The 12,972-nt window shown below is 42.9% G+C and overlaps 1 protein-coding gene across 2 annotated transcripts in view; it reads left to right on the top strand.

The window, feature by feature from the left end:
* The window catches only part of LOC142836937 (nuclear body protein SP140-like protein), a 55,063-nt gene that overhangs the window by 18,356 nt on the left and 23,735 nt on the right, over positions 1-12,972 (top strand). For both annotated transcript variants that reach the window (XM_075951659.1, XM_075951657.1), the window contains exons 7-9: positions 7,803-7,868; positions 9,783-9,860; positions 11,489-11,593. In XM_075951659.1, the coding sequence (XP_075807774.1) occupies positions 7,803-7,868; positions 9,783-9,860; positions 11,489-11,593 (249 nt within the window). The remainder of the gene's footprint in view (positions 1-7,802; positions 7,869-9,782; positions 9,861-11,488; positions 11,594-12,972) is intronic.

The following is a 12,972-nucleotide window of genomic DNA, read 5'->3' as shown; positions in this document are numbered from 1 at the left end:
GTGAGGAGGAATGAGTTCAGGCCAACTCTTCCCAACCCAGTGTGCATTTCCAACCAGACTCCTCAAGTGTGTCAAAGAACTACTCAGGGCTTGCCCAGAAATTTCCCCACAAAATTAGTACTTAATCTGTGAAAAAAAAAATATGTTAAGATTTAAAATGTCCCATTGGGGGTGGAGGAGTCAAAAATGGCCAGCACCCTCCCTGGATTCCTAGTTTTCAGTTCAGCAGCCTTAGGTTCTTCTAGAAGGAGGAAAGGAATGACGGTTCGAACACAGATGGAAGCAAAGCCTTTGCAGTATCCTAAGATTTGTAATTTCTCTTCATTATTTCTTACCTCATTGCCATTTATTGTTTTCTAAATACCATGGAGACTGGGAACAACCCTACTGTAGAAAAATCCAAGGGGAAGAGAGGTAAGGAAACAGATGAGAATTTGTGTGCCTTTGGTGTTGCTGATAAGTTATTTAGTGCTAGAATTATTATTGTTCTTGTGTGTGACAATGGGGTAGACTGTGGTGACCTCCCCTGAGTTCCTCCTTGCCCTTGAAACCTCTTCTCCTAATGATAAAGACCTTTTCACAAATGATCAAGATAAGGCCTTGTTTAGTGGGGACAACATCTGACTGTTGGTGTAGGGTGACCACTCTGATTTTATGGGTCTGAAGAAGTGAACCTTCTTTAGGTGGTAGCACACGCCTTTAGTCCCAGAATTCAGGAGGCAGAGGCAGGCGGATCTCTGGGTGTTTGAGGCCAGCCTGGTCTACAGCACAAGTTCCAGTACAGCCAAGGTTACACAAAGAAGCCCTGTTGGGAAAAACAAAACAAAACAAAAAAAGAGGAGCCTTTCTTAGATGCAGAGAGAGGAAATGGCTGTGGAGGAGTCGTCAGAAAGATGCAAGACTGAGGATGCAGGAAAGGACCAAGGAACTTGGGTGAACTTCAAGACGTGGAAGAGGTGAGGAAATAGGTTCTTCACGAGGAACAGATGAAGGGCTGGGGACACCTAGACTCGAGACTGGTGAGATCCAGGTCAGACACAGAACTGACATAACTCTTAAATAAACCTATGATGTTTAAAGCTACTGAATGTTTGGTAATTTGTTCTCAGAGAAGTAAAGAGTCGTACATATTTTGGAATAGTGAGGAATTATGTAATAGTCTTTATGACAGTAACAGACCACATGTTTGAGAGCGGTCTCATAAGATGGCATTACTGTGTAGGGTTGCAGTTGACTTAGTCTGTAAGTACATTGATGGTTGCACAATGAGAAGATTCTAATGACATATTTCTCAGAATGTACCCCATTGGTAAGCAAAGAATGTGTTTTCTGCAAGTGAGATATAGCCCTATTATAGTCATAAATATGCAGAAGTAGTATTGAAGTTAGGCAATGAGGAGAGACTAAAGAATTTGTTTGTCATTTGTCTTTTTTTTGACAGGGTTTCACTGTAAAGCTCTGGCTGGTCTAGAGCCTGATGTGTAGACAGATCATGTTGGCTATGAACTCACATGTCTGCTTGCCTCTGCCTCCTGAATATTAATATTAGAGGAAATCCTCACTCAGTTGCTGGGCCCTTGAGGAGTAATTTCAAATTACTCAGATTAGAAAAGTCTTAGAATGCCCCAAGCAGTGAATTCAAAGACTCAGGAGGAAGTGGCAAGCACTCAGAGAAAACCTACATTCATTCAGTTTATATCCTCTTGATATTTGATCACATGGTCATTAACTAGGTCATTAAATATTAACTTTGCAGTTCATATTTAAGATAAAATTTATAGTGAAAGGCCCAAATCCTAAGTGCACCCTTTGATGAATCCTGCTAACTGCATTATTTTTACAATAAAAGTCTTCTGGCGGGGCTGGAGAGATGGCTCAGTGGTTATGAGCACTGGCTGCTCTTCCAAAGCACCTAGATTCAGTTCCAAGCACCCACATGGCAGCTCTCAACTGTCTGTAACTCCAGTTCCAGGGGATCTGACATGTTTGCACCAATGCACATAAAATAAAGTGAAATAAATTACTTTTAAAAAGTCTTATGGAGACACAGAACTCAAACAGGAGCCTGCGAAGGTTCTCTGTGTCCTTTCCGCCCACTACCCATCAAGGCAGCCACTTTTTGTTCAAAGATAACTTAATTTAGGTTGATTTGTAAGTGCTTTATACGTAGGATTTTCCCAGCATGCTCTTTGCTGTGAAGTTTCCCTCCCTCCATAGGATGACTTTGCTATTAACTCACAGTGAGGTACGCAGTGCCAGTTGGCTCTTTTTATTGCTAATGAGTATATACATTGTCTGAATAGCCCAAATTTGTTTGTGTGTTCTCTCTGACGTTTCCCGCTTGGGATACTATGAAGAGGCTGTTAGGAGCATCCTTGCAGAAGCCTCTCTGAGGCCCTGTGCTTTCATATTCTTACAGGGTAGATGTCTTCTTGTCCCTCTGCCAAGATCCACAAGGACTGTGATCCTAAGCAGGCTATGTAGATGCTGCACACATAGGTCTATGTGGGGACAAAGAGCATGGCATGCCCAAAGTCCCTGTCTTATAAGGCAACGGTGGCAAATGTGACCTTTTCCCTGTGGCATTTAACAAAGTTGATAAAGTATAATTTCTGATTGTCTCTGACATCTCTAAATTGAAACTCTCTGTTTCTGTAAGGGGGAGATATGTGGAATGTCTGGCCTTCACACAGGTCCTAAGAAAACACATCCCTAAAAAGACACGTTTATAATAGTTGGGCGCCTCTAAACAAGACATTCTGAAATTACTGAGTGTGAACGAGAACAGATCATGAGGCACACAACAAAACTCATTTTAAGAGTTGAGAGAAAGAGGAGAGAGGAGTGCACAGGCCTGAGGAAGTTGGTGCAGGAAGAGAGCATGGGGCTGGCATGCCGGGCAGTTAAAGACTGCCTAGCACATGCGCACATGGACTTACGTAGTTGCGGAGTGCATAAATCACTTGACCACGCTACACATAGGTCACATAGGGACTGAGGGCTTTGGGTGGCTATGTAAGTTGCTTGAGCTCTTGATGGCACATGCACAGCCCAGAACCTGGAAATACCATCACTTGAGGTGGCTAAGCATTTGTCAAAGTGCTATGCGATGGAAATGATGACATTTCACCCTTTTATTATAAAAATTTGGGAGGGGTTAGTAGTGTGGAAATGGGGTGTCGGATCTCTCGAGGCTACTTCCTGCTGACTGGTGGGTGTCAGAGAGTTGGGGTGCTTGGCCTCATCTCGGGGTAGTTGGTTACTTCCATGTTTTCCAGGCCCTGTGTAACTGGCTGGCTGGCAGCTTGAACCTGACAAGATGCTGGCCAGGTAGAATATTGTGTTTAGAAAAATTTTGATCCTGATGACTAACGGAGGAGGGTCCCAAGATGGAGGATAGAGTGGGGTTCCCCAGGGTTCCCAAGATGGAGGAGAGAGTTTCCCTGGAGTCCCGAAACCAAGGAAGAGTTAAATGATTCTTATCCTAGGTGATCAGGGAAGAGTTAAATGATACCCTGGGCCAGTCTGGTCTGTTCAGGTGGGTCCTGCTCTATGGGTCCTCTTGTATAAAAAGGTACCAGGTATAGGTGGCCTGAAGCAATGTGCCTTCCTGTATGTGTGAGGGGTGTGGCAGTAGTTCCTCTAAGGTTTCCATGCAGGAATGAGATGGAGAATAGTTAGTATTAGGTTGAGGTAGGAGATTTGAGATAACAAGGGTTGGGCAGCATTGGAAAGTGAGTGCAGCATCTTCCACTAGTGCCACCTGGAGGGAAAGAGCTTGGGAAGGAGGTAAAATTTGTAAGCCTTTGTAAGTTAGGAGATGGGACAGATTGTAGTGGCAGAAAATAGTGATGGGTGACCCAAAGGTTAGTTCTTTTGACTTATGATTAAGGAGCTCAGCAGCTGCTAAAGCACATTTGCAGGGTGCCCAGCCCCCAGTGGTAAGGTCTAGCTTCTTTGACAGATACGCTATAGGCGCAAAGGAAGGTCCCAACTGATGCCCTAGAACCCCAAGGGCATACCCCTCCTTTTCTGTTACATAGAGGGAGAAAAAATGAGTTAGGTCTGGGAGATGGAGAGTTGGGACCTGGATAAGGGCTTGTTGAAACTTTTGGAAGGATTTAATAATGGGATCGGGGAGGGGCTCATTTGCAGAACTAAGACCATCTTCATATATAGGGTGGGCAAGAAGAAAAAAAGAGGGGATCCAGGAACAAAAGAAGCCAGCTGTTCCTAGGAACAATAAAATCTCCTCTTTTGTAGAAGGGACTGCAAGAGACTGGATTAGTTTTTTCCTCTCTAAGATAATAGCTTTTGGGGTTGGGATAATAGTTAATCCCAAGACTATGACCTGAAAGATAGACAGTTGGACCTTAGAAGGTGAGACTTTCTAGCCCTTTTTGGACAAGAAATTTGAAAGAGCAGAGATATTAGTTTGGCTGATCTCTAGGGACAGACTGCAAAGTAAAATATCATCTACATACTATATGAGTTTAAAATTGGGGAGAGACAATGAGAGTAGATCAGAAGCTAAAGCTTGAGCCAATAGATGTGGGCTGTCCCGAAATTCCTAGGCAGGACAATTCAGGTGAGTTGTGTGGAGAGGTGAGTGCTAGGGTCAGTCCAGATGAAGGCAAAGTTATCTTGAGATTGAGAGCTAAGAGGAATAGAGGGAAAAAGTCATCTTTGAGATCCGGAACTGAAAAATGGGAGGCTCCTGGAGAAATAGTGGAAAGAAGTGTGTAAGGGTTTAGGTACTACAGGATAAAATGGGACCACTGCAGAGTTAATGAGCCAGAAGTCTTGAACAAGGCAATAGGCTCTGTTAGACATTTTAACAGCAAGTATAGGGGTGTTAAAAGGAGAAGAAGCGGGGTGAAGTAGCTTATTTCTTAGAAAGTCAGAGATGATAGGTTTAAGTTTCCTAAGGCTCTGGAGTTAGAGTGGGTACTGAGTTTGGGTAATGTACCTGGTAGGATCCTGTAATTGGATAACAATGGGGGAATGGTGTCTAGCAACAGACGGGTTTTGGGTGTCTCAGACTTGGGGTTTTACCTGAGAGGCTGGTAGAGGAAGAGATACGTTGAAGCTGGGAGGTTGGGAGGCTAGGAGGAGAAGGAGAGGAGCTGCTGGCGAGCCTGGGGTGAGGTGAATGGGAGGAGCAAACAAAATAGAAGCTCCCACTTCAGCTAAAATAATCTCTTCCCACAAGAGGTACAGGGAGGTTGGCATGACTAAAAATGAATGAGTGAGAGGAATACCTTTGAAAATGCAATTGTGTGGTGGGGTCTGATGATTTAGATAATGCTGTCCTCCTACCTCAACAATAGAGAAAGTAGAAGGAGATGTGGGTACCCCAAACTCTCTAAGTACCAAGTATGGGGCTCTGGTATCCAAGAGAAGGGAGATGGCCCATCCTGATACTGTGATATTTACCCATGGCTCCCTATTACAGACGACAGTTGTGGTCGGGTCAAGGGAGCCTGGGCAGCCTCAGTCATCCAGGGCCAGACTGAGAAGGTTGGTTTGGGAGTTGTCTGGGTCTGTGCATGAGGACAGTTGATCACCCAATGTCCTTCCCTATGGCACTTCAGACACAGTCTTGTTGGACCAATATGAGGATTAGGGCATGCCCAGGCCCAATGCCCCGTTTTACCACATTTAAAACATGGGCCCGGTGGCTCTTGAGCCCCAGCGTGCAAGGGAGTAGCACAGGCAGGATGGTCAGTTGCCTAAGCCAGTCAAATAGTCTTGGCCAGCATTTGACATTTCTGTCTATGGTTCTTATCATGCCTTCCATGGCATACCTTAAAAGCCAGCCCTAAGACTTCTGCCTGTGGGATATCAAGGGGCCTTTCTCCAAATAATTAAGTTTAGACCTAATGTTGAGGAAGCTCTGGGAAAAGAAATGGGTTATGAGGAGCCGTTTGTCCTCTGGGGCCTCTGGATCTAAATTAGTGTACTGCAAGAGAGCCTTTGTGATGTGCTCTAATAATGCAGATGGATTTTCATTTGGATCCTGAACAACATCTAAGAGTTTATCATAGTTTACTGGCTTGAAGGAAGCCTTAAGGAGATGCACCAGGAGGCAAGTTGTAAACTAGCCTCTAGCTAAAATAGCACCTGGGGTGTTATAATCCCAGTGTGGAGCCCACTCAGGGATGGCTTCTGCCCCGGGGAGGTGTGCTGCATTAGTCTGGTGAACCTCATCTGCATGTACTCTGGTCTGCTCCTAAACTCGCCTGTGCTCCTCAGGAAGTAGGTTATTAGTTAGGATCATGAAAATATCATGAAAGGTGTGACTGTAAGATTGAGTAATGTATTAGAGTTGTTTTATGAAAGAGGTAGAATTAGATGTGTAAGACCACAGTTTTTGTTCTACGTGAGAGAATTCTGAGAGCGAGAAAGGAAGGTTTGCCTTGGCCATTCCATCCACACTGGCTACCTCTTACAACAGAACTGCTGCTGGTTGGGTTGGTCAGGGTCGGGTCCCTTAGCAGCACACGAGCTGTGAGAGGAGGGGTAAAAGTGAGTGCTAGAATCGGGCAGCTGCCGCAGCATGGCACTGCAGAGGAGGAAGGATCCAGAGGGGCTAACGGAGCAGTTGATGGAGGAAAGAGAGAACTGGAGAGGTAGAAGTAGCTGTCTGCTGAGGTTGGAAAGGCAGGGGTTCATTAGCAGGGTCCAGAGTGGAAATGGGGTATTCCTGCAGCTTAGATGGTATAGTCAGGAACATGTGAGCAGGTGAACAGCTTGTAAGGACAGAGGGCTTAGAACTTAGATAGAAAAAGACTTGGATATAAGATAACTCTTTCCATCTGCCTGTGCGCTGACTAAAGTTAGAAAGTTCCCTCAGAATATTGGGATCTAAGGTGCTGTTAGGTGGCCACTTTAGGTTATTATCTTATGTGTACTTAGGGTATTTCTTAGTCCAAAGGCAGATAATCTTGGGAATCTGTGAGTAAAGCATGAAGAATTGAGGTTTTAGGGTCTCTAATAGACATCCCAGGGAGGAAGGTGGACTGATAGTTTTTGAGGGTTTATTTCCCATGGCTAAGAATGTGAAAAAGGTGAGGACCCAATAGCAATTAACCATGAACATCTTTGGGATAAAGCAAGGGTTAAGGGCTAGGTCAAGGTCAATTTGATACCTGTCCATACAGGAATTAAGGACTGGACAGGACCACTCTGAGTGGCCCGAGAGAGGACAATAGTCAGAGAGATGAGGACAAAATTCGAGTGGTGAGGAGTCAAATCTCAGTCCTTAGCCAAGGGGAATAACCAGGGATGAATGTCAGCGAAGGGCTTAACCATAGCCTTGAAGGTTCCCCCTCGTTTCTTGGAACACCATAAGGTTGCCGGGAGATCAATGGTTAAGTCCTGCGGTTCAGAGAAACAGTTAAGCTGACCAGAAGGGAAAAAACTCACTGATCAAAGCCACTGGATACTTGATAATTCCTTATATCATGTTAATGAAGTCTGTTGCCTTCTCCCTCCCCTTTTGGAGTGAAGTGTATAAGCATGCAGAAAATAAATAAATTCCTCCTGGTGCTTTTATTTCTTTCATATCTCTGTTCCTTTTGCTCAGTAATTCTAATCCTCATGCTTCTACCTTGGAATGTGTGAATTTCATTGAGGCTGAACCACCATGAATCCTCACATGACTAAACTGGTTGGTAGAATTTGTCCTCATTTCTAAGATCTGAAATTTGAAAACAGTATCTGAATATGGCTGACATATAAGGCTTAGAGAATTACATTTATATCTTTGAAGAATTAATTTTATTATTTTTGTTTTGTAGGAAAAAAGAAAGGTCACAACTTGTCAAGAGTAAAACAGAGAAGGCCACAAACTGCACGGCCAAAAAGTAAGCAAGCAGCTGGACGGAGTTACAGCTGTTGAGTTTTGTAAGGTGTTGCCCATTGCATGCTTGGAGACCTGTGAGTTTCTGAGCCTTAGTAGTGTGTGTGTGTGTGTGTGTGTGTGTGTGTGTGTGTGTGTGTGTGTATGTGTGTTGTATTTACACTGGGCATATGGGTACACATACTTGCACCTACAAGTATAGGCCTGAGGAGGATATTGAATGTCCTGCTTTCTCTCTCTCTCTCTCTCTCTCTCTCTCTCTCTCTCTCTCTCTCTCTCTCTCTCTCTCCTTTATTCCCTTGATGGTTGTCAGCCAGTAAACCCCAGTGAGCTTCTTGTCTTCCGTCCCTTAACACTAGCATTATAGGTGCACACATACATATTTTTTAAGTGGATGCTGGTATCTGAACTCAGGTCCTTATGTTTGAACACTGGTGGCTCTTAGCTCCAGAGTAACCTCCACCCTCCCACAAAAGGTTTATGTAGGTTGTGTTCCAAAGGTTTAATGAAGCAAACAGGTTGCAGGTGTATATGTGCAAATGTGTGTATGTGCCCCACCTATCCATTCTCCTGCCTTGCTATGGGCTCTTCAGCTCTTTATTAGACCAATCAATTGTTTTAGACAGGCACAGCAACACAGCTAAACAAATGTAACATAAAAAATGCAATACATCTTTGCATCATTAAAACAAATGTTCCACAGCACAAACTAATGTAACACATCTGAAAATAATATTCCGCGGCATGAAACCATTCATTTTGTTTATAAATCCAGGCCTTTCAATGTAACTATGGATCTGTCTAGAGAGGGAGATGTACGTAGAGATAGAAAAATAATCTACAGTCCATTTTCACAAATGTTCATTAAAGGGCTGGTGAGATGCTCAGAGGTAAAGTGCTTGTTACACAAGTTTGAGGCCCTGAATTTCGATCCCTAGCACCCACATAAAAAAATGACATGATTACACATCTGCAATCCTTCACCATTGAATCCATCAGGTTTGCTGAACAGCAAGCTTAGCCAACAAAACTGATGAGTTCTGGTTTTGGTGTCAGATCTTGTCAACAGTTAAGATGGAGAGCCACTGAGGAAGACTCTCAACTTTGGTATCTGGGCCTCCACACATACATACAGAGGAACACAACGTGTATACATTTGTATGCAAAATGCATGCACTGGTTATATTTGGCTATTAGAATAGAAGTGATGTCCATATTTTTATTTGTGTTTAAAATATTGAACATGATCAACTTTTGTCATTAGAGGAGAGAGAGAGAGAGAGAGAGAGAGAGAGAGAGAGAGAGAGAGAGAGAGAGAGAGAGAGAGAGAGAACAATCAATCTTAGAAGATTTTTAAACAAGTTAATCATGGTGATGTTTCCTACAATCTTATTCCTATAACTGTATATATTTACAAACAGTACCCTACCATCTGATTTTAGTAATGGTCTAAGGGATTCCTTCTTGATGGACAAAAGCTAAGTGTCTTTTTCTAAATAATTATCAATTTTGCATCAGATCCATGAAATAGGCTTTGGAATCCCATTCAATATTAATTTCACCAAACTTTCTTAGTATACTCTTGACAATGACCCAGCTGTGCTCTTGATTGATATGTATATTTTTTGTTTAGAAAGGAGAAATGGTGGTTTTGTCTATTTTTTTGAATACATATTTTGTAAACCACATTTTTATTCAAGTCTCTGTGTAGACAGATTTCTTTCTAATGTGTTAATACAACAGAATCCTTCACAGGCTTTAACTTTGACTTCTCCTTGCTTAGACACAGCTCCTTGTTGTGAGCTCTCATCCACAGTGTGTGCAGAAGGTACTCTGACTTAACAGCGAGGCCTCCCTTGTTCCTTCCCATTTTCAGCTGTTGCTTGGCTCAGTCTGCATTTGTCTGTATCTCTCCTAGATGGCAGCAGAGTTGGTCGCCGGGCTGTCAGGAGAAAGAAAACGAAAAAGAATCCAGGCCGTTCTGCCAAGACCAGGGGTAAGATGGCCTCTGTGGGTCTTTCCCTTCACCCATGAGTGCACACAGATTTTGTTAGGGTTTGGGGAAAATCTAAAGCCTTAAAAATTTCTAATCAGGCTTATCTATCAACTTGAGAGCAGCAAAATCTCAAAGCAAATTTGTTTGGAGCAAGACTGTGAACTGTATTTATATCATCAATATTATGTGTCCTAATTTCTTCCTTACCTTTGAGTTGGTCTCTTAAAGGCTATTGGCTGAAGGAGTGGAAGGAGCCCCTACAGCACCACACATTGATTATTAAAATGTCTAGACTTGGTGAAGTATAAGCAGAAAGCAAATGTTCTCTCTCATAGTCCTTTTCCTCCTCCCTTTGGGTGAGTTCTTTTTAATTTTGAGCAGACCATGTAACTTCCCAGTTCTTAGAGCTGCAGGGAAAAGTTTTCCCAGTGGGCTATAGGTGTGGGCTGTCAGAAGGAGAGGGAAGAAGAAGGTATTCTTAGGCATACTTTACCCTTCCAGAGTCCTGGTGACATCCTGGGTAAGAGGGAGGAGACTCCCTTGGAAAGTTGTTCCTGAGTGGAAGCCCTTCTGTTGCTGGTGCTCCCACCATGTACAGAGAGGAAGCAAGGGCATTAGTTTCCATGACAGCTTTATGTAGCTGAACTAACCACGGAGACACTGCCTGTTTACTCACTGTCTCTGAGAAACTAGAATCGTGATGATACAGCTGAAAGAAGACCAAGAGCTCTGGGCCACTGTAATGCTGCCTCCATTCACCGGGAAGAGTGGAGACAATCTCTGCCATACGCGGGGTATCACCCACCAGTGAATGCACATCAAGGTGGCCCAGAGTGGTCGGAGAGACCTGGGTCCAAGCCTTCTCTTCTATGACTACATGGACTTCGGGCTATCCCTTGGCTCTTCTTTCCTCAATTTCTCCATTACTAAAGAGGAGGGTGATTTTATGTCAACCATCCGATGTCCATTGTAGTCTTGATCAGCTACTGCTCAAATAGTATCAGCATCACAGACAGTTCTCCCCTCCCGCACCACGGTCTCTGCACTGATGGCAGGCAGGGAAAATGTAACTCCTCATCTCTCAGAAATTTGTTTGAGGAATTTTCATCTCTATTTTTATGGAGTTGCAGCTCTGCTCTACATAAGAGCTTTCAGATTATTCTAGAACTTTTGGGGGTTCTCTCTGTTACAGACAGAAAATGCTGTTGTGAGGGAGAGATGGAGCAAAGCAGACAGAAAAGGAATTCCACCCAACTCTGCTAGGTTACCCATCATCTCTCCCTCCTAGTCCAGTCAGTGCTCAAATGGGGGAGATTAGAGGACCATCTCTGCCTACCATCGTTAGTACAATAGAAGAGTCAGGAAGCGCCTATTTCATGGCCATGTAGCAATCCGAGCGAGAATAAGGACAGTTTATCACAGCCAAAAGTCTCCGGTAAGGCTTGTTGTTTTTAAAAATAAGTTAGAGGTAAAATATTTGTCATTATGTATCCAATATGCCACTTGCAAAACAGACTTAGAGATCTGAGGAGCGAAGTGTTCCTAGTGTTAAAGGAATGACCCCAAGAGAGAGGAGGGAACGTGCACACCTGCAAAGAGACAGAAGAAGAAATCTTCTTTTTTTCCAGTTCCAAAACGGTGCAGAAATAAAAATGCAGGTTTCAATGCTGAACTGCTTCCCGTGACATGTGGTAACGTGAAGGGAACATTACACAAGGATAAATTCAAGCAAGGTAGGTATCGTGGGTTTTTTTTCACAACTGCTAAATAAAAACATCACAAGCAATAATGGCATTACATAAGGAACTAGAAGAGTTGGCTTGAAAACAGGAAGGATCCTAATGCTTGAAGAAACCATGCCTAGTAGATGCTCACAATAACATGTATGGAGCCATGAGATGCCCAGAGAACCAGAGAAACTTCCATTAAGAAATGGAAGCTATTGCATATTTTCCTTCCAGTCAGACATAAATAGGGAGGGACCTTCAGCCTCTGCCTTCACATCCCTGTGTCAGTAGCACCAGGGCAGGGCACTTGTCATGCTGAGAGCATCACAGGATTGAGAATCAGAGAACCCAAGTTCTAGACTCAGCTTTGCCAAGAGAGGAGGTCTCTTTGTGTAGTGTGGGAGGGACTTTCTTGGCATGAAATTCCTCATTTTTAAATAGAGGACAATAATATAAAGCCTGACCCATAGTATATTCATGAGGATTAACTTATATTATTGGTATAACATATTCTGGTTTGCAAAAAAAGAAAAAAATACACCCCCCCCCCAAACCATAACCCACTACGATGGACTTCATCTCAGATCTCTTTTATTATGAGCCTGTGGATGGCAGTAGATATAAATACATTGTCACTATTTTTAACAGCTTTACTGAGTTATAATTCATATACCATATAATTCAGCACTTGGAGTCTATGATCAATAAGGGTTTCTTTTTTGGTACGCAGAAGAAAAATTACCATGCGAACATATTTGTCCCCTTCTGTCTATTAGGAGTTGATACTCATTCCTAGTTCCTTCTACCGAGCATTCACCCAGCTAATTCCTGGACTATAAATCTGCCTCCTTACACACTTCATACAAGTGACATGCCATAGCGTATGGCACTTGTGACTGCCTGCTTTCACTTAGCATGATAACATCAAGCCTCATCTGTGTAGTTTATGCAATATATGCTTCAAATCACAAATAATGTCATATTCCATTGTATGATTATTTCATGTTTCCCTCATTTATTCAGTTTGCCTCATTCTGCCCTGGGTTATAATGAATAATGCTGTTTTGATAATTTGTGTATACCATTTATGTGATATCAACACTGAGTTTGAGGCACATACACAGAAGTGGAATTGCTGGGTCATAGGATGACTATATGTTGAACTCAGTTATGAATTACCAAATGTTTTTGGTATTGGTTACATTGTTTTATATTCATATCATCAGTGTGTGAGACCTTCAACTTCCCTACAATAAATAGCTACTATTTCTTGTTTTTTGTTATGGTCATCTTGGTGGTATGTGAAATGGTGTTGTGATTTTGCTTGCATTTTCATAACAATGAAGATGCCCAAAACATGACTATTTTTTTTATTAACCATAGTC

Source organism: Microtus pennsylvanicus, chromosome 17 (assembly GCF_037038515.1).
Source record: "Microtus pennsylvanicus isolate mMicPen1 chromosome 17, mMicPen1.hap1, whole genome shotgun sequence".
Taxonomy (NCBI): Eukaryota; Metazoa; Chordata; class Mammalia; order Rodentia; family Cricetidae; genus Microtus; species Microtus pennsylvanicus.
The sequence above is the reverse complement of the archived record's forward strand: the minus strand, read 5'-3'. Positions and strand labels throughout refer to the sequence as shown.